This window comes from Mustela nivalis (genome assembly GCF_964662115.1).
Source record: "Mustela nivalis genome assembly, chromosome: 8".
NCBI lineage: Eukaryota > Metazoa > Chordata > Mammalia > Carnivora > Mustelidae > Mustela > Mustela nivalis.
Genome location: NC_139027.1, coordinates 74,805,201 through 74,832,072, shown reverse-complemented (window position 1 = coordinate 74,832,072; position 26,872 = coordinate 74,805,201). Strand labels below are relative to the sequence as shown.

The 26,872-nt window shown below is 48.8% G+C and overlaps 1 protein-coding gene across 4 annotated transcripts in view; it reads left to right on the top strand.

Moving 5' to 3' along the window:
- Positions 1-873: 873 nt before the first annotated feature.
- CNNM4 (cyclin and CBS domain divalent metal cation transport mediator 4) overlaps positions 874-26,872 on the top strand; it is a 38,378-nt gene continuing 12,379 nt past the window's right edge. For 2 of the 4 annotated variants that reach the window (XR_014315951.1, XM_082746861.1), the window contains exon 1: positions 899-2,382. Coding sequence is in view for 2 of the 4 variants with exons in the window: in XM_082746861.1 (XP_082602987.1) it covers positions 981-2,382 (1,402 nt within the window). In the remaining 2 variants the exon portion in view is untranslated. Of the gene's footprint in view, positions 2,383-26,872 lie in introns of all 4 variants that reach the window. The other 2 variants (XM_082746862.1, XR_014315952.1) reach the window with 2 other exon arrangements.

Here is a 26,872-nt window from a genome sequence, read left to right as displayed (position 1 = left end):
ACCCAATTTGTACCTAGGTTCAATTTCTTTATCTGTTATAGGGACAAATAACACTACCTCTTAGGGTTGTTCAAAGGATGCTTGCTGATGGTTTGTTTTCTGCTCTGGACTATAAAAAGGCGGCAGGGACTTTGGCTTATTCACTGCTATATCGTCAGAGCCTGGAACAAGTGTCTGCCCGGCACATAGTAGGTGCTCAATATTTGTTTCCTAAACAGAAATGACTTGAGAAGAGCCTAGGCCAGACCCTGGCGCTTCCCTCTGCGAGGACATTCTATATCCTTAGTTCCCCAGATTCCTCCAGCCAGACAGCCCGTGGCCAAGGGGGTCTGGGGGGTACCTACTTCTGGTCTTGGGACCCCAGATCAGCAAACTCCCAAGCCAGAAAAATCTCCACGGGACAGTCTGCAATGCCGGTGAACCTGAAGAAGGCCTCCGCCCTCAGGTTCCCCCTTTCTTTTTTGTATCAGGAAAAGCATGTCCTCCTCCCTCACCCCCAGGCACAACGCGGTTCTGCTTCCGAGGTGCCTACAGAGAAGGGCCACCCTGCCCCGAGCAGCAATCTTTTGGGGAAGGAGCCCGGCTGGACTGCAGCAGAGGAGCGGCAAGGCCGGGCAAGCAAGCCAGGCAGAGAAGAGTGGGCCGAACCGACGCCCAGCGGGCGGAAAGGCCGGCGGGAAAGGGCGTGCGAGAAGAAGGGCGGGGCGAACGTCCGCCCTCGGCTCCCGCGCTCGGGCGCCGCTCCACCTTAAGCTCGGGACCCCCTTAAGGGCGGGCACTGGAGGCGCGCGCCCGGGGGCGGGGTCTCCCATGCAAATGAGGGGCGTGGGTCGACGGGGCGGAGCGGGAGGGGCGCTGACCCGACGTCAGGCCGGCGGCCCGGGCAGTTGGCTCGGCGGCGGCGAGGCGGCAGGAGCGGCGGCGGGAGCCCGGCCGCGCGGCGGGGCGCGGGGGAGCGGCGGCGGCGGAGCCGGAGCAACATGGCGCCGGTGGGCGGGGGCGGGCGCCCGGGCGGCGGGCCGGCCCGAGGGCGCCTCCTCCTGGCCGCGCTGCTGCTGCTGGTGCTGATGTGGGCGCGGGGGGCCCGGGGCCAGGGCGACCCCCAGTGGGGCGCGATCCTGGGCATGAGACTGGCGAGCTGCAACAAATCGTGTGGGATGAACCCGGAGGGCATCATCTTCGTGTCCGAGGGCAGCACGGTGAACCTGAGGCTGTACGGCCAGAGGCTGGGCTCCCTCTCCAGCAACCTGATCTCCTTCACCGAGGTGGACAACCTCGAGGCGATCCAGAACTCCACCAACTGTCCCGAGCTCACCAAGGACCTGGTCGTTCAGCAGCTGGTCAACGTGAGCCGCGGGAACACGTCCGGGATGCTGGTGGTGCTCACTAAGTTTCTCCGGAGGAGCGAGAACATGAAGTTGTATGCATTGTGTACCCGGGCCGGGGTCAATGGGCCCTGGCAGAGGTGGACCGATAAGGATTCGCTGCTCTTCATGGTGGAGGAGGCTGGGAGGTTCCTACCCCTCTGGCTGCACATCCTCCTCATTACGGTGCTGCTGGTGCTGTCGGGCATGTTTTCTGGCCTCAACCTGGGGCTTATGGCCCTGGACCCCATGGAGCTGCGTATCGTGCAGAACTGTGGCACCGAGAAGGAGAGGCGCTATGCCCGCAAGATCGAGCCCATCCGGCGCAAGGGCAACTACTTACTCTGCTCTCTGCTTCTGGGAAACGTGCTGGTCAACACCTCCCTCACCATCCTTCTAGACAACCTCATTGGGTCTGGGCTCATGGCGGTGGCCTCCTCCACCATTGGCATTGTCATCTTTGGGGAGATCGTTCCTCAGGCCTTGTGCTCCCGCCATGGCCTGGCTGTGGGTGCCAACACTATCATCCTCACCAAATTCTTTATGCTACTCACCTTCCCCCTCAGTTTCCCCATCAGCAAGCTTCTGGATTTTGTTTTGGGCCAGGAGATTCGCACCGTTTACAACCGGGAGAAGCTGATGGAGATGTTGAAGGTAACGGAACCCTATAATGATCTGGTGAAAGAGGAGCTAAACATGATCCAGGGTGCCCTGGAGCTACGAACCAAAACCGTGGAGGATATCATGACCCAGCTCCAAGACTGCTTCATGATCCGCAGCGATGCCATCCTGGACTTCAATACCATGTCGGAGATCATGGAGAGCGGCTACACCCGCATCCCTGTGTTTGAAGACGAGCAATCCAATATTGTCGATATCCTCTATGTTAAAGACTTGGCCTTCGTGGACCCCGATGACTGCACCCCCCTCAAGACCATCACCCGCTTCTATAACCACCCAGTACATTTTGTCTTCCACGACACCAAGTTGGATGCCATGCTGGAGGAGTTCAAGAAGGGTAAGGCCGGATGGAGCTCTCCCCGTTAGCTGGCTTTGGGACGCCTGTCATTTACTTGCCTGTTTTGTGTCAGCTGGCCTTACGTTTTTGGTGTGACTGTCCCTTTGCCCATCACTTCCTGTGCCTCTGAGGTGGATGGTATTTGGGGCAGCGGGATCAGTTCGTAAGCATCTGCCGCCTTGCCAGGTACTGTGCTTTGTGCGCCAGGTGAATCAGAGCTGAGACAGGCTTGTGCACTTGGAGGGATAGAGCAAGGCCTCAGGGAACTACTGAAGCAGCATGGAGTAAGGCCAATGCCTTCAAAGAGGCCACAGAGATTAGAGTGTGGGACCGCACATCTGATTGGGGTACCGTGGGGAAGGGGCTGGGGCCCTGGGAAAACCGTCACAGGGGAGGGAGCATTGAAGGAGAGCCTGAAGATGTGGGGACACCTGGTACCCGAGGCAGGGGCATCCCCACAAGGAGCAAAGGATGTGCTTTGGGCCTAGCAGGTGGTCCTGTTGAGCTGGATTGGAGCTTGGTTGAACTGCCTGGTGGTCAGTGGGGAGAGGCTGAGTCATCTGGGGCCTTGGGGAAGAGCCTGAAGTCAGGGCGGTGCATTTGCTTGGAGCTATTGGAAGTTTTGAGCAAGAGTGATGTTTCTGGATCTCCTCTAACCCACAGAAGCTGAGTTGAGAGGTCTCTGTTTGGTTCCCCACTCAGAACAGTGCCAAGTAATGCTTTCGACTATTCAGCAGAAGCAAGCAGATCAAGTTTTGGTTATTGCTCTGTCTTTTCCCAGGCGCCAAACATCAGCTTCCCTCCTGTGGTTGGCTGGAAATCCTCAGCTGGCCTTGCTGTGCCTTGTGTTTTTTTCTCACATGGGTTCTTGGCCAGTTCTCTTGTAGTTAGAGAGGCACTTGGAGTTTTACTCATCAGCCCCAAAGCTCAGGGCACACACCCCTTTCCTTTACTTCCAGCAAAACTTTCCTCCCACCTTTGCTACTCAGAAGTTCTCAGTGGCAGTAAACAAGCCAATTATGGGGTAAAACCCTCCTAGGCCAAAAGGAGTGAGGAGGCAGAAAGGGAAGCTCTTTATAAAGGAATGGGGGTTGGGTGAAGGGAGCACATCTTAAATCCAGGTCTTTGCTTCCCTTCTTCATGGGTAGAGCTCCTGCCGGCTAAGGCAGCCTGCCAGCCCAGGGCTGGGAGCGACTTTTGCACTCCAGCAGGGAGCACGCTTCAGATGCTTGTCAATCGATTCTTTCACGACAGGAGGGGGGAGCCTGGAACTGGATGGGTCAGTGGTGATGGGTTGGGCTGGGATAGGTAGGAGCAGGCCTTGCCAGGTTTGCACTGAAAAGATGCTCAGGTCAGGGCTGGAGTGGGATACTTGCACCCTCCCTTTTTCAGAGTGACAGAGTGAATCTGAGCATCAGAACCGAGAAGGACTCGAGTAACAGAAGTCCAAGTGGGAGATAGCCTGGTAAGGTGGTCTCATTGCAGACAGACTGAAGGGCCATGGACATCTGGTGGTGATGGCACCATGCTGGTGGTAGCGTTGCAGGTGCAGGCCCAGGAATGTTTTTCTCCCAGGTAGCAGTTGGAGCAGAGCAGTGAGGATCTGTGCCCCACCCCCACCCTGCAGCCTCTTGGCCCTGAGGACTTCTCCCTCGTTGCTGGGTCAGGAACCTGGTTAGGACTCAACAGGGCAGCTTCCTGCTCACCACCTCTGTGGTCTTTGGGACTGTTGCTGGTGACACACCCAACAAGCACGTTTGCATCTTTCAGCTTGGATCTGGAGCCAACCAGTATGGATTAGCTCGGCTAGGCTTCCCAGCCCCTAATCGGGAGGGCTGAGCCCTTTTCAGGTGGGAGCTTCCTGGATCTTGGCAGGGCCATCTTTGGACTCATCTTGTAAAAAGAAATACCACGTCAGGAAGCTGGGAAAACAGAGCTAGCATCTTTCAGGCCAGAGCTCTGATGAATGGAATTCTCCAGATGTAAATTTTAGTTCACTGGAGTCTCCTTAACAGAGGCTGGTGGTTTGAGCCTTAACCCTGGCCCTGGAGGGGTGCTGCTAATTCCATGGAAACGCAGTCATAGCCTACCCAGTGTAGCATGAAGCTGCTGAGATGTGAGTGATATGATGGTCACCCCTAATGGACACACCCTGGGGCATTATGGTTCCATCCTAACTCATTGCCACCCTGGGCTGCCCCCAGCATGGTTCTCTCAGATCTTTCCATCTGGCATTTACCATTTTAGTCTGAGGCCCTTTTGGAAGTGGCAGACACTTTATGTCTGCATCTTAAAAGATTCTCTTTACAGATCTGGTGTTTGGAAGGCTTTTTTCATAGCTAAGAAGAAGAAGTGAGTAAGGTTAACAGGGCTAGCATTGCCAGTAGCGTTGAAACAAGAGCTGGGGGCTTGCCAGGTGTCGCTGAGCATCTCCCTGAGGGTCCTTTCTATGCTTCAGTGGACTGTGCAAGTTGGGGAAGGTCCCTGACTTCTGCCAGTCTTTCAGCTCAGGGTGTAATCTTCTTTTAAGGTCATTTTATCTCCTTGCGCCTCTGCTTTGATGAGCCCCCCCCCCCACGCCGTGGGTAGGGATCATACCTATTAGTGTTTTCACCACTCAGGGTCTGGCAAAGAGGTGGATCTTTAGTGAGTGTTGAATGAATGAATGAATGAATGAACGAAAATTGAACAACTAATGAATGCCTGGCGAGCTCTGCTGGCCTTCTTGCTGTTTCTTGAACACAACTGGGACGCTCCCACCTGAGGGCCTTTGCCCTGGCTGTTCCTTAAGGCTGGAATGTTTTTCCCCAGATGTTGTCAGCCTCACCCTTTCCCCGCCCTTGTGCCTGCTTTAGCCTCACCTTCTCAGTGCCCTATTTAAAACTATAACCTCCCATCCTCCCCGACCTTCCTCGTCTCCTCTACCCTGTGCTAATTTTTCTTTTTCTCATAGCACAGATCACTTTCTTTCTTTTTTTTTTTTTAAAGATCTTATTTATTTGACAGAGATCACAAGTAGGCAGAGATGCAGGCGGGGGTGGGGCAGGAAGCATGCTCCCTGCTAAGCAGAGAGCCCGATGTGGGGCTAAATCCTAGAACCCCAGGATCATTACCCGAGTAGAAGGCAGAGGCCTAACCACCAAGCCATCCAGGCGCCCCACAATTCACTTTCTGACAACTCCATAATTTACAGATTTGCTGTGCTGTTTATTGTCTGTCTCCGCCTGTTGGAATATTAAGTTCCAAAGAGCAGAGCTCCTTGTATTGTTCACTGGCGTATCCCTGGCCCCTACAATGGTTCTTGGCCCATAGGAAGATGAGATCTCAAATAAAAGGTCACTGAATGAACATGGGATCTGTTAGGTTTGGGACAGAATTATCCCCATTCCATAGTGTTAGAATTTTGAGGAGCTGATACTCAGGGGACTTGCTCTTTCCAGTTGCACCCAGGAAGACAGGAGGGGCTCCTGCAGCGACAAGTGTATTATTGGCTCCTGAGAAGCCGAGTCTAGAGTCTTGAGTGTGATGCATGGTTCCCCTTTCTTGTGCCTCATTTTCTGTGAATAAGTGGTTTTTAACCATCAGGCGTATACAGAGCTTCCCTCCTGAGTGAGTCATGAAGCTGCTACTGCATACACAGTTAGAGACAGGCTCTGGGAGTCCATGCCCGCATGGGCCTGAGCTGTTCCTGGGAGACAAAGGCAGGGTTACAGCTTCCCAGCTGCTTTGCCTCCCAGCTCAAGGCATTTATCATGAATTTATGGATACATACTCTCTGTGCAAGACACGGAGCTAGGCCCCACAGGACCTAGGAGTTAGACCATCTGGTTGGCTGGAGCTGTAAAGCCACTCACTGAGAGGCTCATACCATTTGACCTTGGTCCTTGACTTAACACTTCTAGAATTGTTTGCAGCACTGGGTGTTTGTAGTTGGCTTGTCTACAGCTTGAAATTTTAGAACAGAGGCTCCCTGGGCTACTCGGGGCCCAATTGCATTTTTCCTTTACCAAAGATGCCCTCCCAGACCCTGGAGGCAGAGTAAAGAATAAACTCAACCAAGTAGAAGTCAGAAGCTCCAGCCCCACAATGAAGCCCACCTTCCAGATTTCTGCTGTACCTCCCTCCATGACATTCCTGCCCCTCTCAGGCCCTCAGCTCATCTGTAGTCATCTTATCTTTCCCCACCTACTTTATAACCATCTAGCCCCCTGTGAAGACTTGGGTTCAAACTCCACCCAGCTTGGTCTCCGATCCATGAGGTGACTGGACCTATTACTGGCCTCGTAGAAAGTTAGTGTGTTTATGTATGTAAGAGGAAAAAGCTAGAAATATTTTCGTTGAAAACTCCTCCCTTATTTCCATCTGTGCCACATCACACTTCTCCCACGTTCTTCTTTCTTCCTGAAACAACTTTATCAAGTCAAGAAAAAATAGTGCATAATTTTTGCATTCACTTTTGGTTCCTACTGTCTGACACACTTAAAGTATCTTATTTTTCTCTGTTTACTTATTCATTCATTTGTTGCAACAGACATCTAATTTTTTGAGGCCTGTGTGTCAGACACCGTGCTCACTGTTGGGAGTCAGAGAGGACTAGAACAGCCCTGTTGACGGAACTGGCAGTCTAGCAGAGAGACAGACCTTGTAAACAAAGCTTATTGTTCCCGGTTCAGGTAGGTGCAGTGGAGCCAAGGAAGGCCTAGACCCATGAGATGCTTCTGAAGTCAGAATAACAGGACTCGGTGTTCATTTTGGAGATGCTAGAGTTGGGGCCAGGAAGCAGTTGTGAACATCTGAGCTTTCTAGCTAGGGATTCAGGTTGATGATGTCATTTAACAGAAGCAGGGAGAGGAGGAAGCAGAGACAGTTTGGAGGGTTGGGGCGTGGATCCTGGTGGTATATTATAGCGATGTGACCCTTGATTGGACTCCTCTGTGCTCATCAGAGTGTTTCCCATTTAAACGTACAACCGAATTGCCTAGATGTTTTCTTAAAATGCAGAGGTGAACTCAGTGGGTCTAGGGTGTCACCTTCTGGACCACACAGAGCAGCACCAGGGTGTGGTCCATCCAGGCAGCCGTGCAGGCAAAAGCCCCATGAGGGGCTTGGGAGTAAGTCCAGGAGCAGGGTTAAAGGTTTGAAAGCTGGCAGCACCAGCAAAGAGTGTAGAAGCCCCGTTAAAGGGGCTCCTCGGAGAGGTGAAAAAGACCCAAGCAGGCGTGGTTTGGGGAGCCTCCTGGGGAAGCCAGATAGGATGAGGGCCAAGCACAGACTGTGGGGATGGGACAGTTAAGTCCCAAGGTGCTGGGAGAGCACAGCAGCCTTGAGTGGAGAGTGAAGGCATCCTCACACCTGACCTCCCACATCTCCACCTGGAAACAGGCTCCAGCTGAGCTGGTGATCTGAGCTGGAGAAGCTGGCCCTGGGGCAAGTGTATCTGAGTGAGTGACAGGAGCTGCCTGCTCAGGCAGGGGTGCCAGCCGGGCAGCTGACGGAAGGCTGGACAGGCTCCTCGGAACTTTCTCTTTGTGAGGGGCTCATGGCCGTGGAGCATGGCCACCGTGGATAGGATGATGCACCTCTTCCCCACCTCGCTCAGCCGGTGGTGGACCAGCTTCCATAGAGGAGCTAGGACCGAGAGCAGTTTCCTTAGCCTTCTATTGACAGAGCTCGTCCAAAAGCTCTTCCTTGTGACCCCGGAAGTTGCTGCCGTGTGTCTAAGGCCATAGAAGACCTTAGATCATACCGAGATCACACTAGTGTCTAGTTTTCAAAAGTCTTGTATTTTAGAAATTAGAAATTAGAAAGCCCAGCTCCAGAGTTTTCCCAAACACCTCCGGTCAGGATAGGAGGTACTGAACAGATGGTTAACCTTGAAAATACTTGAGTGCACAGAAACACAAAAACACAGGATTGTTTCCCACAGGAGAAGTGGGTAAGGGGCAGGGCCTTCCAGGAAAGCAGACACCTTTCTGGTCAGTAGAAGTCAGGGAAGACACTCCAAAGGAGGTGGCATTCCAGCTGGATCTTCAAGGGCGAGTAGACATGAAGTTTTTCCACTTCTGTGTCTCTTTTTATGGGAGAACTTGGACAAGACCACAGGATAAGAAATGAGCTTCATGGTTGTTGGTACCAGCTTTGGGTAAAATTGCTTCCTCATGGGGGCGCCTGGGTGGCTCAGTGGGTTAAGCCGCTGCCTTCGGCTCAGGTCATGATCTCAGGGTCCTGGGATCGAGTCCTGCATCGGGCTCTCTGCTCATCAGGGAGCCTGCTTCCCTCTCTCTCTCTCTGCCTGCCTCTCCATCTACTTGTGATTTCTCTCTGTCAAATAAATAAATAAAATCTTTAAAAAAAAAAAAAAAATTGCTTCCTCATGTGTGACTGCTTCGCAGCCCTTTCTGTGGGTGTGAGAGTCACGGAATTCTCCAGGGGTGCCTGAGATGGCCCTGGGCTAGGTAGATGGGGGCACAGCTAGTTGGCATTTGATCCAGCCCTGTCCTCTCCTCCTCTGAGCCCCTCTGTCTGCTGTCAGGCACAGCCCTGCAACAAGGTGCTGGCCCGTCCTGTCCCTCAGGTTACCCCCTTGTCACGCTTGTGTGTCTCAAGACATCCTGTCATAAAAGGCTTTGTGGCTGCATAAAGGACTCCTGGTTCATTCCATAGACTGGAGTTTGGACTCCTGAGTCAATTCTTTTTCCATTTGTTACATGATTTTGTTTTTACTAGTAGTTATTTTGAAAGAGCTATATCTCATCGTCAGGCCTTTAGAAAACACAGAAAACACACGAATCTAAACAAAACAACCCATGAGGGGCGCCTGGGTGGCTCAGGGGTTAAAGCCTCTGCTTTCGGCTCAGGTCATGATCTCAGGGTCATGGGATCGAGCCCCGCATCGGGCTCTCTGCTCTGAAGGGAGCCTGCTTCCTCCTCTCTCTCTGCCTGCCTCTCTGCCTACTTGTGATCTCTCTCTCTGTCAAATAAATAGATAAAATCTTTAAAAAAACAAAAACAACAACAAAAAAAACAACCCATGAATCTGTCATCTGGAGAGAACTATTTTTTTTTTTTTAAGATTTTATTTATTTATTTGACAGAGAGAAATCACAAGTAGATGGAGAGGCAGGCAGAGAGAGAGAGAGGGAAGCAGGCTCTCCGCTGAGCAGAGAGCCCGATGCGGGACTCGATCCCAGGATTCTGAGATCATGACCTGAGCTGAAGGCAGCGGCTTAATCCACTGAGCCACCCAGGTGCCCCTGGAGAGAACTATTTTTAATTATTACAGTAACTTTTTTAGAAATTGATTCTTTTTTTTTTTTTTTTTAAAGATTTTATTTATTTATTTGACAGAGAGAAATCACAAGTAGATGGAGAGGCAGGCAGAGAGAGAGAGAGGGAAGCAGGCTCCCCGCTGAGCAGAGAGCCCGACGCGGGACTCGATCCCAGGACCCTGAGATCATGACCCGAGCCGAAGGCAGCGGCCCAACCCACTGAGCCACCCAGGCGCCCTAGAAATTGATTCTTAAAGCTGTGTCACAAATAGCAGGATCAAAACCATTTTCTTTTTTTTTTTTTTTTTTAAGATTTTATTTATTTATTTGACAGACAGAGATCACAGGTAGGCAGGGAGGCAGTCAGAGAGAGAGGGGGAAGCAGGCTCCCCGCTGAGCAGAGAGCCCGATGTGGGGCTCGATCCCAGAACCCTGAGACCATGACCCGAGCCGAAGGCAGAGGCTTTAACCCACTGAGCCACCCAGGCGCCCCTCAAAACCATTTTCATTTCACAGCTGTGTAGTTTCCAAGTAGCCGTTCATATGTATTTTCACATTGAAACCATTGTCTTCACTGCCCTGCTTTTTGGAACCCAGTTTAGATTGGTTCTTTCAGAATAAGATGAGAATCCCTTTCTATCCCTGGGCTTCTGGGGTGTCCCCAGAAGGAGGGCTGGGTAGCACTGTGTGGCTGATAAAAAGGCGAGCCCAGAGGGTTGGGGTGTGCTGCCGCCAGCCTGGTTTTTTTGTTGTTGGGTGTTTTTTGTTTGTTTGTTTCATTTTGTTTTGTTTCATTTTTAGCCGCTGGCCTGTTTTGCTGGGGGTTAAACTTGGTGTTGCTAGAGCATTCCCCAGAGGTTACAGTCTGAGTCGCTTCCATGCTGCAGGGCTGATTTACTGTGACCTGGGCAGGGTTCTTGAAAGACTGGTTTCCCTGGGCTCCCTGGAACGCCTGGTCTCTGGCCAGCAGGCAACCAGGAGCCTTGGTTGGAAGGAGGCTCCCCCCAGCTCAGGCAGGCTTACTCCCACACACACTCATGCCTTCCCCCACCAAATACACACAAGGACAGGCTCACACATACACGCATACACACCCGCCCCCACACAGGCATGCTTAAACACACACTTCACCCCCACACACAGGTGGGCAGATTCACACACACTACCCCTGCAAGCAGGCTCTCGCATACATACCCATATACACGTACGCACACCCACACAGTCCCCTGGACTCCTGCTTTAAAATGAGTCTGGGGTTGCTTGGGTGGTGCCTTTGGCTTAGGGTCGGACTCTTGGTTTTGGCTCTGGTCATGATCTCAGGGTCTGTGGGATTGAGCCCCAGGTTGGGGTCTGCTTAGCAGGGAGTCAGCTTGGGATTCTCTCTCTCACTCTCTCCCCCTATCCGTCCTGCTTGTGTTCTTTCTCTCTAAAACAGATACATAAACTCTTAAAAATTAGTCCAGCTCTCTTCATGCTTCCCTAAGAGTAAGTTTAAAAACTGGACTAATGCTTATGCAAGTGGGTTTATTTCACGAAAGGCTCAAAATAGTTGCTGACTCGAAGTCTCTGAAAAATTTCTCTTTGGTTGGTGATTTGGCTAGTCACATTAATGACTAGAGTGCTTAGCTCAGTGCCTGGCACCATTGTCCTCATGCAATAAATGTTAGCCATTTTTTTTAAATTAAATTAATTTTTTTTTTAATTTTAAATTTTTTATTTTTAATGTTAGCCTTTTAAAAAATTATTGTTATTAGTATCCAAACGTGCCCCAGTTGGCGCTGATACCACTGTGGCCTGCAGTGGTTCTCATGTACCAGCTCCGGGAGCAGGCTGCCCCGCTGTCCAGGTGTGGTACCTTTCTGGGAATTATGAAGACATTGAGGTCAAAAGAGCCCACTAGATAATTACCTGTCAATTCAGATACCATCTTATCTGGGTCCCAGTGTGTATGTTAAGGGTAACAGAAGCCAGAGCTGAAGCAAAAAAATGTATGGCAGAGAAACTTAAAACTGAGGAGATTCCCCTCATTTCCTGAATTGTTTGTTTCCTGCAAATCCGAGAAACAAGCCTGCCATCCTGATTGGCCACACATCTGCATTCTCACAGTGGGGAGCAGAATCAGAGGGTCAGGGAAGGCAGGGCAAGGGGTAGAGCCACATTTGCACTTCTCCTTGGGTGGTTTCATATCAGGACTCCCACTTTGTCTGCTCCCGCCCGGTATCCCTGTTAGGGAGAGAAGAGGTTAAGATGGAAGAGCAGCAGAGGGTAGAGGGGGAATCCAAGGGAGCAGAAATTCCCCAGGAGACCCAGTGTCCCGAGAAATGCCCCAGACCCAGAGCTCTGGAAAAGGCTGAGTAAGAGCAGAGAGCAGATGAAGGAAGAAGTGCCTTCATTAATGGTTAACCTTTATTGAATACTTAATTAATCCGCCAAATGCTATAGATAGGAACCCACGCTCAAGAGGCTAAGAATCTTTTCTAGAGGTGTGATGACTTAAGTGGCCGCCACAGCTGTTCTCCTCCAGAGGCCAAGCTCTTAACCCTGCTCTGTGTCGCTTTTCAGTAAGAACGTGGATATTAAGAAATGTGATGAGAAGATTGGGAAATTCCAGTAATTCCAGGCTGGAAGATTTATTGTCAGTTCTAGATATATTTTTTTTTAAGTTGAGGTACAGTTGACATAGAACATGAAACTTGTTTAAGGTGTACAGCTTAATGATTCTGTATTTTCATAGATGTTTGCCACAGTAAGTCTAGTTAACTATATCCGTCACTCACAACACAGAGATACAAGGTTTCTTTTTCCTGTGATGAGAAGGAAGTTATTAATTAATTAATTAATTAATTAAATTTGACAGAGAGGGGAAAAACCAAGCAGGGGGCGCAGCAGGGGGAGGGAGAGAAGCAGACTCCCTGTTGAGCAAGGAGCCTAGGTAGATCCCAGGACTCTGGGATCATGACCTGAGCTGAAGGCTGCTGCTTTAACCAACTGAGTCCCAGCCAGGCGCTCCTAAGATCTATTTTTCTTCCCCCGCAGTTTTCATATATAGGACATAATATTATTAACTGTAGTCACCATGTTGGGCATTACATATCCAGAACTACTTGATCTTATTATAACTGGAAATTTGTACCTTCTGACCACCTTCCCCCGTTTTACCTCCTGCCTCTGGCAACCACCTGGATTTGTTTTAGAGGTAACTTTCTTTTGAAGCAAGTAGGTAAATCATAAGTGTACGATTTGATAGTTTTTCGCAGAGGAACACCCCTGTGTAACTGTCACTGAGCTCAGGAAATAGAACATTACCAACATTGTAGAAGGGTGTGTTCTGTCTAGGGAACCCTCCCAGTCACTAACCCTGTACCCCCAATCATCATGGGTCAATTTTTTCCGTTTCTGAACTTTTACAAGTGAATCATCAGAATGTGTCTTTTGTGTCTGATGCCTTCTGCTTGACACAAAGGTTATGTGTTTCATCCATTGTTGTATGTAGCTGGAGTTCATTCCTTTTTGTTGCTAGATTTTATTCATGGTAGGAATAAACTGGGAAGTTGATGACATTTCAGTTGTTTCCAATTTGTAGTTGTTTAAATAAGGCCACTACAAGTGCTCTCCTGCATGACTTTTGGTGATGTTATGTAGGCTTTTCCTTTGGGAATATCCTATAGTATAGGCACAGATGAGGCAGTTTTCCAGAATGCTCTTTGCTCTTACCTGGTTATACTCCTGTCTTTACAACTCTGGTATTGTCAACTCTTTGTTTGTTTCATTTTAGCCAGTCATTTGATTATACATTTCCCTAATGACTAATTTTTTTTTTCCTAAAGACTTTTTTTTTTTTTTTTTGAAAGATTTTATTTATTTGAGGGAGAGAATGAGAGTGAGCCTGAAAGGGGGAATGTCAGAGGTAGCAGCAGACCCCCTGCTGAGCAGGAAGCTCGCTGAGGGACTCCATCCCGGGACTCCAGGATCATGACCTGAGCTCAAGGCAGTCACTCAACCAACTGAGCCACCCAGGCGCCCTCCCTAGTGACTAATGCTTAATGTCCATTATGGGTTAGTGCTTTTTAGATCCTGTTTAAGATTCTTTGCCTATACACAAGTTAGGAAGCTGTTATCCTGTGTTATTTTCTAGAAGCTATATTGTTTGCCTTTCACATTTAGATCTGTAATCCTTCTGGAATTTATCTTTGTTTCTGAGGTGTTACAGTCTGATTCTTCTTTTAAATCCATACACGTTATCCGTCTGGTCCAGTGCTGCTTATTGCAGACTGTCTTTCTGGGTTGAGCTGTGTATGTGTGGGTCCCTCTGAACTCTCATATTCCATTGGTCTATTTGTCTGTCCTTGTGCCAGTACTACATTGACATACTTGCTGTAGTTTTCTAGTAGGTTTTGTTCTTTGGTAATAATGATTCTGTTCTTTGTTCTTCAAGATTATCTTGACTATCCTTTATCTTTTTTCCTGAAAATTTAATGGAATTGCATTGAACCTAGAGATCCATTTGAAGACCTTTCTTTTTTTTAAGATTTTACTTATTTATTTGACAGACAGAGATCACAAGTAGGCAGAGAGGAGGAAGCAGGCTCCCCGCTGAGCAGAGAGCCTGATGCAGGGCTCTGGGATCATGGCCTGAGTGGAAGACAAAGCCTTTAAACACTGAGCCACCCAGGTGCCTCAAGACCTGACATTTTTATAGTGATGAGTCTTCCCTTCCGTAGACATGGTTACCCCCCATTTGTTGATATCCTCTTAATTTCTTTCAACAATGTTTTGTCAGTTTCTGTACAGAAGTCTTACACGTCTTTTCTTGCATGTATTCAAGGTATTTGATGATTTTTGAGAGGTGTCTTTAAAATTTAGTTTTCGAGAATGTGGGTTGCACATTGTTCTGATCCAGGTGTACTGCAGTGCTGTTCTGATGCTCACCACCCGGAGTTAGCGAGGGGAGCATGGAGTCCTTCCACATGCTCCCCTCACTTCACATACCAGTCACAAGTCCCCCCCCCCAACAGCTGGCTGTAGATTTAGTGTTCCCACGACACCTCTCAGGTTTAATGATTCACTAGAATGACCCCTAGAATTCAGAGAAGTGCTGCTACACTGAGGGCTCCAGTTTTATCTTAAAGGATACACATGGGATGAGGTCTGGAACAGTCAGCAATGCCCTCTATCCCTGGGGTTGGGGTGTGTCTGTCTCTGGGCAAGTCAGTGTGTTTACAGTGAGAAGTTCCGCTGAGCTCTGGAGGTGCAGAGGGTCATTTTTTTTTTTTCTTCCCCAACCTCCTCAGGTGCAGTCCAGAGCTTTTATCAGAATTTCAGTGTCTGGGCACAAATGATTAAGTTATTGGCTATGTGATTGGACTCCGTGCCTGGCTTGCTGCCTTCCCTGGATGTAGGACACCTGAAAGGTCTGACCCTCTAATGCTTGGCTTTGCTGGTGACCAACCCTGCCCTGAAGCTCTCTAGGGGCCCACCTGGAGTTGTTCATTAGGATAACAAAAGCTGCTTCTGTTTACTCAGGAAATTCCAAGGGATTTGGGGAGCCAGGGTCCAGGACCAAAATTTTTTTTTTTTAAGATTTTATTTATTTATTTGAGAGAGTGAGAGAGGAAGAGAGAGCACACACTAGCAAGGGGTGTAGCAAAGAGAGAGGGAGAAGCAGGCTCCCCAGTGAACAGGGAGCCCAATAAGGGTCTCCACCCCAGGACCCTAGGTTTATGGCTTGAACCAAAGGCAGACGCTTAACCAACTCAGCCACCCAGGTGCCCCAGATGTATTCTTTATAATACAGCACAAGTATGGATAATTTTTGTATAGTGAGCTTTAATCCATTGTTAAATTTACTCATTTAATCCTTGTTAAATTTACTCATTAATTCTAATAGTTTATTTTAGATTCTTTTGGATTGTTTACACACGTAATTATGTTGCCTGTGAACAATGGCAGTTTTATTTACTTATTGCTACACCTTACACATTTTATGTCTTGTTCTTGCTTAATTTCATTGGCTAGGTGGTGCCTCAGTCTAGGTTTCAGGGTAGGCTTTCCAAATTTGTCAGTACGTATGATTTTGAATTTTACCAAATGCTTTTTAAGTAACTGTTAATGTTGAGATGTTTGAATGATTTACCTCCTTTATTTTTAATTATACCGATTGATTTTTAAATGTTCACCCGTAAACATTTATTGCATAACTGGAATAAACCTGACTTAGTCATCAGGTATGATTCTTGCCATGCATCATTGGATTTGATTTACCAATTTCTTTATTTAGAATTTTGGCATCTGTGTTCATGAGAGAGAGGTCTACAACTGTTTTTTCCAGCCATTAACCAACCAACCACGGAGGAAGACAGTACAGGATATCTCTGTTAGGGTTTTGGGTTTTGTTTTATGGCAGGAAAAATAATTGTTTGGTAGTTAAGTCCCTTTTCTCTCTTCTACTAATGGCCCAGTTCGGGTGAGGAAGTTGGAACATACCAAGCAATATTCTTGCCCTTTTCCACCTCCTCCCCTCCTTCTACTTGTAACAGCCTCAGCCCCACACCAAATGGTGCTGCAGTTTTTCTCTCTCATGTTTGGATGTGAGGTCTAGGATGATTTTTATAGTTTGTAAACATTTGGGCACAGTATGTGATTAACAATTACCAATGGGTGTTCACCAAGGTAAAAAGAAAAAACAAATGTTCTTTCTTTTCTTTTTTTTTTTTTTTTTTTATAATGCAGATGGGATTACTAGGGTTAGTTAAGTAGAAGGCTAGCCCCCTACCCCCAGACTTAATGTATCCTGATGTCAGTCAGCTAAGCATTTAGCAGAATTTCCTGTTACATCTTCTTGACAAACGAACATGGGACATGTGGCCTCATTAATAATGGTCCATCTTTTATATTGAGTCTCCTGTTGGTTACCAGCTGGTTGCACAGAGCCAAAGAACAGGTGCCTCACAGGGCAGTAAGGGAGCTTTGAGTCTGTAAGCAGTTGAGCCGGGAGGTATGTTAAGAATGGGGTTCCTCCTGGCTGGGGGTGCTGGAGGGTTGGGGTGGGAGGCTAGATGGACAGGAGCCGGGATGATAGATACTCAGAGGTGCTCCTGAGCAGAGAGGACTGGTGGAAAGGAGGAAGCAGTTTGTTGTAAAGGTCCAGAGCTGAAAGGAGGCTAAGGCTGGGGACCCCCTTGGCATCTCCTGATGGGTTGCTTGCCCTTGCCCTTCTCATGCTCAGGGAGGCAATGGCAGCCAGACCAGCATCTTCTCTCCACTTCATTTTCTTTTGCTGTGCAAAATACCTCTAGTTTGTTCCTCCCAGCCTTCTGAACTGTGTCCCTGGCTGTATCTTCCAGAAGTTTCCACATCCCTGAAGACAAAGACATCAGCATTCCATCTGACCTCACTCCTTAGATAACCTAAGAAACTTAAAACCCCAAACCTGTCTTTTTTTTTTTTTTTAAAGATTTCATTTATTTATTTGACAGAGAGAGAGCACAAGCAGGCAGAGAGGCAGGCAGAGAGAGATGAAGGGAAGCAGGCCCCCTGCTGAGCAGAGAGCCCCATGCAGGACTTGATCCCAGGACCCCGAGATCATGACCCGAGCCGAAGGCAGTGGCTCAACCCACTGAACCACCCAGGCTCCCCCCAAACCTGTCTTTTGACTCAGTGATTTTCCTTTTAGAAATGTATCTGAAGGACACAGAGATATATCCAAATACATTCATTACAGAGATTTCCATAATGGCACAAAAAGGGTGGGCCGTAATTTAAGAGCCCAGTGAGGTTAAGAATCATTTACACATGTGTCCAATGAGGTATTATGAGGACTTTCATTTTTTAAAAATATTTTTATGACATGGAAAAACAATGCGAAGTATTTACAAATGATTTAATTTTAAAAGTATTTAATAAAAAGTTAATCTTTGGAAGTTGTCTTTGGAAGGCAGGATTATAAGTGATCTTAATGTCCTTTGTACTTTTGTTACCAATATCAGAAAAAGATATATACATATATATACAAATTAGATGTAAAACTCATTGAAGAAAAATCAGGGAAGTTAGACGCTTGATGTTAATGATCTTAAGGAATTACATATTAGATGTGGTATTGTGTTCTACTGTGGTCTGCCAGGTAAGAGTCCTTATCTTTTAGAGATACTGACCCCAAAAGCCTGTAAAATTTATAGATGTTTACAGATAAAATCTGAGATTTGCTTCAAAATAAGCCAGTGAAGTGGGTAGGAGGGAAGAGGAAACAAGATTGGCCGTAGGAGTTGGAGTTGTTAATTGTTTAAGTTCAGTGAAGGGCCCTGAGGGTGTAATTATATTATTTCCTGTACTTTTGTAGATGCTTGATATTTTCCATCATAAAAGGTTAAAAAATTAGAGACTGCTGGCTAAATGAAAAATGAAAGCCATGAAGCCCTGTCCCTGGGTGAGAGACCAGTCTTAGGGTCTCCTAACTTCTGCTTGTCAATAGCTGCACCCCCGGGGTGTTTGGTTTAAAAGGAGAGTATTAGGGGTACCTGGGTGGCTCAGTCGGTTAAACCTCTGCCTTCAGCTCAGGTGGCAGGGTCCTGGGATGGAATCCAGCATCAGGTTCTCTTTGGCAGAGAGCCAGCTTCCCCCTCTATCTCCGTTTGCCTCTCTGCTTAGTTGTGATCTCTCTCTCTGTAAATAAATAAATAAAATCTTTATTAAAACAAAACAAAACAGGGGCGCCTGGGTGGCTCGGTGGGTTAAGCCGCTGCCTTCGGCTCGGGTCATGATCTCAGGGTCCTGGGATCGAGTCCCGCATCGGGCTCTCTGCTCGGCAGGGAGCCTGCTTCCTCCTCTCTCTCTCTGCCTGCCTCTCTGCCTACTTGTAACCTCTCTCTGTCAAATAAATAAATAAAAATCTTAAAAAAATAAAAAAAATAAAAAAATAAAACAAAACAAAACAAAAAGAAAGGTGAGTATTACTTAGGAAGCCCCTTTTCTGAATCCCAGCTTCTTCTCCCCCTCACAGTGTGATGATCCTGGACAGGACTTCCCTGAGAATCAGTTTCCTACTGAGAGTAGTAGATGTGAGAGGGATAGTGCCTGGGCTCCCTGCCCCAGAACATGCTTACCTCCACTGTTTCATAGCTGAGGGGAGGAGGTGGGCCCTGGGGGGCACATCGGTGTAGCTCCTTTGAGAGGGGACAAAGAAGGTCTGGCCATTCAAAAATTGTATACATGTACTGTTTGTTTTACTAACACATATGTTATAAAACAAACACAAAAACTTAAAAAAAAAAGATTTTATTTATTTATTTGACACAGAGAGATCACAAGTAGGCAGAGAGGCAGGTGGGGGGCGGGGGGGGAGCAGGTTCCCCACTGAACAGAGAGCCCTATGCGGGGCTCAATCACCAGGACCCCGAGATCATGATGCGAGCCAAAGGCAGAGGCTCAACCCACTGAGCCACCCAGGTGCCCCCACAAAAACTTTTTTTAAAGACATAAGGATGAGGGATCTGTAGCTCCTCTCACTTGGCTGGAGACCGATTGAGTGAGGGCAGGAGCCCCTTCCCCTAGGGACTGGCTGCTCAGATCCCACTGTCAGTCTGTGTATAAACAAAAGCTAAAGTCGCTTATTTGTTTTGAAATACAAATAAATGTGAATGGAGCCTGGAATGAATACCCCTTTTGGAGACCGTGTTCTGGAAGGTTCCAGATGGGATGTTTGTACGTGTAGTGTCAGGCGGTCTTGTTGTCTTGCTCAGAATGGCTGGGCAAGTCTCCTGGTAAGTCTCTAGAAATGATTTTCTGTTTTGGCAAGTGGGCTGCAGTGTCTGCCTTTCCATTTCTCTTTTCCCTACGACTATCCTCCTGTCACTTCCTCTTTTTATTTTTCCTACTTCACTCAGTTTTTTTCCTTTTTGTCTTGCTTTCCATTTTCCTTTTCCTTTTATTTTATCTTATTTATTTTTTAAGATTTCATTTATTTATTTGACAGATAGAGATCACAAGTAGGCAGAGAGGCAGGCTGGGGGTGGGGTGGCAGTGGGGAAGCAGACTCCCCACTGAGCAGAGAGCCTGATGTGGGGCTGGATCCCAGGACCCTGAGATCATGACCTGAGCTGAAGGCAGAGGCTTAACCCACTGAGCCACCCAGGCGTCCCCTTCCTTTTCCTTTTAAAAATCTGACCAGCTGGGAGCCTGGGTGGCTCAGTGGGTTAAGCCGCTGCCTTCGGCTCAGGTCATGATCTCAGGGTCCTGGGATCAAGGCCTGCATCGGGCTCTCTGCTCAGCAGGGAGCCTGCTTCCTCCTCTCTCTCTGCCCGCCTCTCTGCCTGCTTGTGATCTCTGTCAAAAAAAAAAAAAAAAAAAAAAATCTGACCAGCTAATAGTGGCTGTATTTATTGATGGCTTCCTTAATAAAATATAAAAATAAAGTAATGTATTTATTGTAGAAACTTTCAGAAAGGAGGAAAATGATTAGGAAATGAAGGGCCCCCTATCCCACCACTCAGAATGTGAGTATTTTGGTGTGTTTTCTTCTAGTAAGTAGCAATGAACCAGCTTCTGGTAAGCAGTGGACCAACTATAATGCTTTCTCCTATCCCTCAGTATGAGACATCATTCTTATCCTTTCTGATTTTAAATATAAAAATAAGAAGGTAATACATGCTGATTTTAAAGTGCATTAAGTGGGGAGCCTGGGTAGCCCAGGCCCTGGGATCATGACCACCTGAGCTGAAGGCTCTCTGCTCAGCAGGGAGCCTGCTTACCACTTTGTCTCTGTCTGCCTCTCTGCATATGTGTGATCTCTGTCAAATAAATAAATAAAATCTTTAAAAATAAAATAAAGTGCATTAAAGCAGAAGAAACAGGCATCCTTAATTTTCTTACTTTGTAACTTTTTGCTTTATGCAGGTGGTGAACCACTGTCTCTTTAAATAAATTTCTGTCTGCATCAGCCTAATTTTTATTGGCTGCAATACTGTGTCATAAACCACACTAGATGGACCCTCCTGGCCACAGCTTGCACACCAGCCTGGGTTTTCCCTTTGTATCAAGGTCTATCCTAGTGTGGAAGAAATGGCTGAGGCCAAGGTCTTGCACATTTTTTGTTTTGACACGTGCTGCCAAATCCTGAAGAAAAAAAGTGTCATTGTTCTCTCCAGTACTGCACTGTTTTAGTCTCTGTGGTCTAATAGTATATTTTAATTTATATTAAAATTAAACATCTCCCCAGTGTTCTCTTAAGTTGCTTATTGATTAAATGGCTCACTCCCTGCTCCTCCCCAGCCTGGGCTTCCTGCTTAGGGATACTTAGGGAAACTTGGTCGTGTGTGTAGCTCTCCCACCTGCCTGTGGAGGGGTCCCTGGGGTGGAGGGCTGTGCAGGGCTGTATCTCCTGTGGCTGTGCTCCTCTGCTTCCCTGCCTATGCCTGCCTACGCCTACGCGTGCCCCACCTGTGTCATCTTGCTGGGCTGGGCTGGGCTGCCCCTCCTACTGGTTGAGATCAGCACTATTAATAGTCAGCTTAATCTTTCCCCTTTGCTAGGGTGGTGGTGGGGGGAGGATTCCCAGGAAATTAGGTGCCCTGTTGCCGGCAAGTGCAGACCCATGGCCTGAGATCCCGTCTTCTGGCACCCAGAGGCCAGCACCTCTCCCCAAGGGAGGTGTGTGAGATCTCTGGGCCTGTGCTGGGAGCTTGGGAGGTCAGTGGCTGGAATTTGCTGGGGGACCAGCAGGGGAAGATGCCCAGGACACCACCTCGGGTAGTGGCCAATCCCATGTCTGATCTGGGACCTCTGGATGTTCCACATGAGAAAAGGCAGCTGGAGCTGGTAAGTGGGGCCTCTCAGGGACCTTGTGGACTTTGAAACCCAGCACCTTCTAAGGTGTCTTTCTTACAGTCTTTACGAGATTATAAGGTTTTTTTTATGGGGGGAAAGGACACAGCAGTTTGCTAAGATACGCACTGTGGAAGGCGGAGGACTGGGCTCCCTGGGGCCCTAGGAGACCAGCTTGTAGGGATCAAGCAGAGTCTGGGGGTCTGCTGTGGATTCAGCAGAGTCTGGGGGTCTGCTGTGTTCCAGGCATGAGGTAGGTGGGGCTGGGGTATAGCATGGAGAGCAGTGAAGTCACAGTGTGGGCCTGGCCGAGCTGGACACCGGCCGGCAGCAAAGGCAGCCATACCAGTGCTGGTGAAGGGCGGAGGGAGAGCTGGGGCCAGGCTGGGCAGGGAGTGCTAACAGACCCCAAGGTTGAGCCCCTCAGGGCGGAGCCAAGGGTGCACAGGGACTCAGTCAGGTTCTGGGGCCTCTTACTCTGCCCCATTCCAGATGGGAGAGGGCAGTGAAAGAGGCCTCCCTGTGGTTCTCTGACTGAGAGGAGACCTGGCGGAACAAAGGTCGACAAAGGCAGAGTGGGCAAGCTTGCCAGCCAGGTGTGGCCCAGAGCAGACCGAGGGCGACCTCATGGTGCCTCCTTTCCCACAGCCAGTTTGCCCTGTACCAGCAGCACATGAGTAAAAGGCTCCAGAAGCCCTGAGTCCCTGGGGAAAGCAGTAGGAGAGTGTTTTTCAGAGCTACTTCTAATGGATATGTTTCTTTTCTTTCTTTTTTTAAAAGATTTTATTTATTTATTTGACAGAGGGAGACACAGCGAGAGAGGGAACACAAGCAGGGGGAATGGGAGAGGGAGAAGCAGGCTTTCCACAGAGCAGGGAACCCAATGTGGGGCTCGATCCCAGGACGCTGGGATCATGACCTGAGCCAAAGGCAGATGCCCAACAACTGAGTCACCCAGATGCCCCAATAGATGTGTTTCTTTCTGATTATAAAATTAATACTCTCTCTTCAGAAAAGTATAAAAAAAACAAACCATATCCTGAACCCCTCTATACTTTCAGGTTTAATCATATGAAAGTATCATTTTGGCTGGTCAAAAATAGTCAAATATGAACAATTTCACATGGAGGAGCCACATACAAGCATTTTGCTGTTATTTCCTCAGTCTTTTTTCTTTGAATAAGGACTACTTTGAAAAATGGGGGCTTCTTAGCTTTTGGGGTAGATGTATTATTTACATTTTCATGTTCCATTTCTCACCCAGCCACCCCCAAAATCCAATTATCCAGTTACTACGCTGGTAATAAAATGAGGGAACTCATTAAAATAAACATTCTGTAGTAGACTTAAATTTCATACAATGAGGATCATAAATAGAGGTCCCCAGTTGGTCCTTTTATTTTAAAAGGTAAATTTTTTTTAAAAAAAGATTTTATTTACTTATTAGAGCAAAGTAGGCAGAGAGGCAGGCAAAGAGAGAGAGGGAAGCAGGCTCCCCACTGAGCAAAGAGCCCGATGCGGGGCTCCATTCCAGGACCCCAAGATCACGACCAAGCCGAAGGCAGAGGCTTAAACCCATTGAGCCACTCAGGTGCCCCCAAAATCATTTTTAAATTACAGAAACTTCTTAATTACGAAAATTCAAAGGAATTCTTCTCTCGTCTTCATCCCTTTCCCCCTTCGCATTGATTACATTTCTCCTAAGGAAACATCTGTGTGAATGGAGTCCTTTATTCCACAGATACCTGTTAAACACTTGGTGTGTGCCGCTCACCATTCTGAGTTTTGAGGACACAGACTAAAGCCCCTCCTGTAATGCGCTCAAAATCTAGCAGAAGATGGGTCATAAACAATAAATACAACGAATAAACATATTATGTCATATTTTTAGGTGAGTTCATGATCAGGGTTAGGGCGCTGGAGGAAGGATTGCATTTTTCACGGAGGCCCTCAGGGTAGACCTCACCGAGGGGGCCCCCCTCCGGGGGATCCCTGCAAAAGGAGCAGCCTCAGGTATGAGGAACAACAAGGAGGCCTTGTGGCTGACTTGAGCACTGGAGAGAGGAGTACAGATAGGACATGGTCAGCACCAAGGGCTCTGGACAGCCGGGCCACTCGGGCAGGAGGCTTTTACATGGGGTGAGACAGGAACCACTGGAGGGACTTGGTGAGACATGAGGTAACCTGACGTCACCCATCTTACTGCTGTGTTGAGAGCTGACCTGGGCCCAAGATAAAGCAGGGAGATGACTAGTTTAGCCGTCTGGGTGAGAAGGAGGTGCATGTCTCCCAGAATGTGACTAGCAGTGGAGGCCCCTGGAAGAGCTGGAGTCTGGTTGTTGGGTGCGGGCAGAGCTGAGGGGATCTGATGGAAAGGTTGGATGGAGAAGGATAGAGAAAGAGAGGAGGGACAGTTGACTCCCCCATGGCCTGATCTACCCAACAGACAGAGATGGGGAAGGCTGGGGGGAAGAAGGGCAGGAACTTGATTTCGGCCATGTGGAGTTCAAGGTGTTGGGCTTCTGGGAGGAGCTAGCTAGCTGTCAGCTGGCAGTTGGGTACAGAGTTTGGAGGGTGCGGGAGAGGGCTGGGCCGCAAGTGTTTGAGACACCTTGACATTCAGTTTGTGTTTAAAGTCACGAGGCAAGGGACAGGTCCAAGAACTGAGCCCTGGGACCCTCTGACATAGAGGTCAGGGAGGAACAGCAGCCTCAGAGGGCAGTGGAGCAGCAGGAGAGCTGTGTGCTAGAAGCCAGGGAGAGGGAGCGTTTCCAGGAAGCAGGAGAGAGTGACCCCTGGTCAGAATCTGCAGCCTGAGCTTGAGACCCCACCACTGGAGGTCACTGCTGACCTTGGCAAGAAAGGTTCTCTGGGAGGGAGGAGACTCTGCCACAGTCAGTATCAGTGGGCACGCGCGCGCGCACACACACACACGGGGCACTTAGCACACAGAGCTGGGGTGACTGTGGGCGGTGCTCCAGGTCTGTACAGCTGCAAGTTACCTGTCTCTGGAGGGCGCCCGCCTGCCCCCCTCACACCGCACACAAAGGAGCCTCAGAAAGAGGGCCCCAGGGCTGAGAGCAGCCCCAAGATTGGGGTCAAGGAGTCCACGTGTTTCCTTTGTAGGACGGATGTTTCTGTCCTTTAGAGAAGCCACCAGCCTTTCCTGGTGTGGTCCAGTGTGACGCGTGACTGTATCGGGATTTGTTGTAAGCCTTGGTTGGTTGGAGGTTCAGTGGGGAGGAGGACATTTTTCTCAGGTTATTGAAGCTATGTCCCTTCTATGTGGGGACTCTGACTTCCAGGCTCTGAGCTAGCCACTGGCTATCTGAGCCACGTTCCGACGCACCCTGTTCCCTGGGACTTGGTCTATGCTGGTTTAGGCACAGAGGGTCCTTGCTCACCCTGGACACTCACTAATCTCCCTTTTTTTGTTCCCCTTAATTATGTTTTTTCCCTGATTTTTTCTCAATTAAAAAAATTATAGAGCCGGGGCGCCTGGGTGGCTCAGTGGGTTAAGCCGCTGCCTTCGGCTCAGGTCATGATCTCAGAGTCCTGGGATCGAGTCCCGCATCGGGCTCTCTGCTCAGCAGAGAGCCTGCTTTCCTCTCTCTCTCTGCCTGCCTCTCCATCTACTTGTGATTTCTCTGTCAAATAAATAATAAATAAAATCTTAAAAAAAAAAATTATAGAGCCTATCAAACAGAACAGAATTAGAAGAGGACAGCGTACAGGGTACAAGGGCCCCTCCCCCAAACTCTGCTTAACCTGGGAGGTGACCACTGTTACTCTTCCCTGCATTTCAGGGCAGTTCACCACCCTGCCAGCCCTCAGTCCAGCAGACACCATGCAGTCTGTCCCCCTGCTCGCCCTTCCACCAGCAGCCTGTGTTGGGCTTTATTCCACATTCTGTCTGTCTGTTCCCTGCTGCTTTCTCCCCGGAGCAGTGGCAGGACTCCTGCTCCATTGCTATTTATGTGGGTAGTTTCTGGTTTGAGGTGGTTAAAAACAAGGTTCTGCCGAACCTCTTTGCTTCTGTGCCTTTTCTGCTTTGGAGACCATTATATCCAGCTTCCTACCTGTGGAATATCTGAGTCCAAGGTTAGGGACCTTTGGTTTTGAGTCATGCTGCGTAATTGGCCTCCTGAAGTTCGCCCATTTACCTGCCCACCAACCCGAGGACCTGAGGGCATGCTTGTTTCCCTTGCTTCCCCCAGCATGCCAGTCTGGAAGGTGGTAAATGCGACTTTGTTTTAACTCTGGTTCCTTCCTGACTGAGCATCATTTCTCTTTCCAGAAGGCACTCCTGGGTGGGCAGCCTCCAGCAGGCAGAGAGGCCTGGGGGGCCAGACCCCCAGGGTCCTGGCTCTGAGGGGCTGTGGCCTGCTGGAAGACCTTGACGGAACACTTGCTCTCATCAGCCCCTGTCTAGAAGACACTAGGAAGTCTTTGAGTCTAGACACGGTTCTGTCTAGGTCTGGTCAGGGTACATAGTTCGAGCAAGGTGCTGAAAGTTTTTTGACCATAACTCAGAGCTGGAGATGAGTGTACCACAGTGACTGACACGTGATGGTGAAAGTTGCACAAAACAGTCCCCCCCATCCGCCATCACATGTGGCGTACTCCGATATCTTTGTTATTTTATTTTTTTAAATGCTGGTCCTGAGAACTGGCAGCTCTCTGGAGTTCTGAGGGGCACATCCTGGGGTTGGGGGATCTGGAGTGGCCTTGGAGACTTGGAAAACGCCCTCTCCAGAGAAGTCCTTTGAGTGAGGCCCTCAGACTGGGTTGTGAAGGGGAAGCTGCCCAGGAGACACTGGCTTGACCTTCTCAGCTCGCCCAGGACTTTCTCCCTTTGGCTGCTCCAAATCTGGGTCCCTGTGTGGGCTACACAGCCCATTTGAACTACAGTGTAGGCCAAGCCTTGGCTGTCTCCCTCCTGTCACCCACTGGGATGAGGGGCACAGGAACAGGGTAGAAACCCAAAACAAGGGCCTGGAAAGCCCTGCCGGCCCCCCCCCCCAACAAACTTCTATGGAGGGTCCCTCCTCCCCTCCCTCTGCCTTCTGACTTTCTCTTCTTTAGGTTGAAGAGGTGGCCCTTCTCTAATTATAGTACTTGCCTGGCCTAATTACAGCCTGGGCTAATTTGTTAATGGTTTTTGGGAACTGAGAGCCTTTGCCTTGGGCAGTATCATGGCCCTGGATACATGCTGGGGCATTTACCAAGGAGAGCAGGGTGAAGGAATGTGAGTGGCCCTGGAGGCCCCATGGGCAGCGTGGGCCATCAGAGGAACCCATGTCTAGTTGGCACCCACATGTCTCCAACCGACCGCTCCATAGTCCACAGCTTGTCAGTGTGTGTCTTTCCCTCCTCCAGGACTTTCAGGAGACCCAGGCGAGACT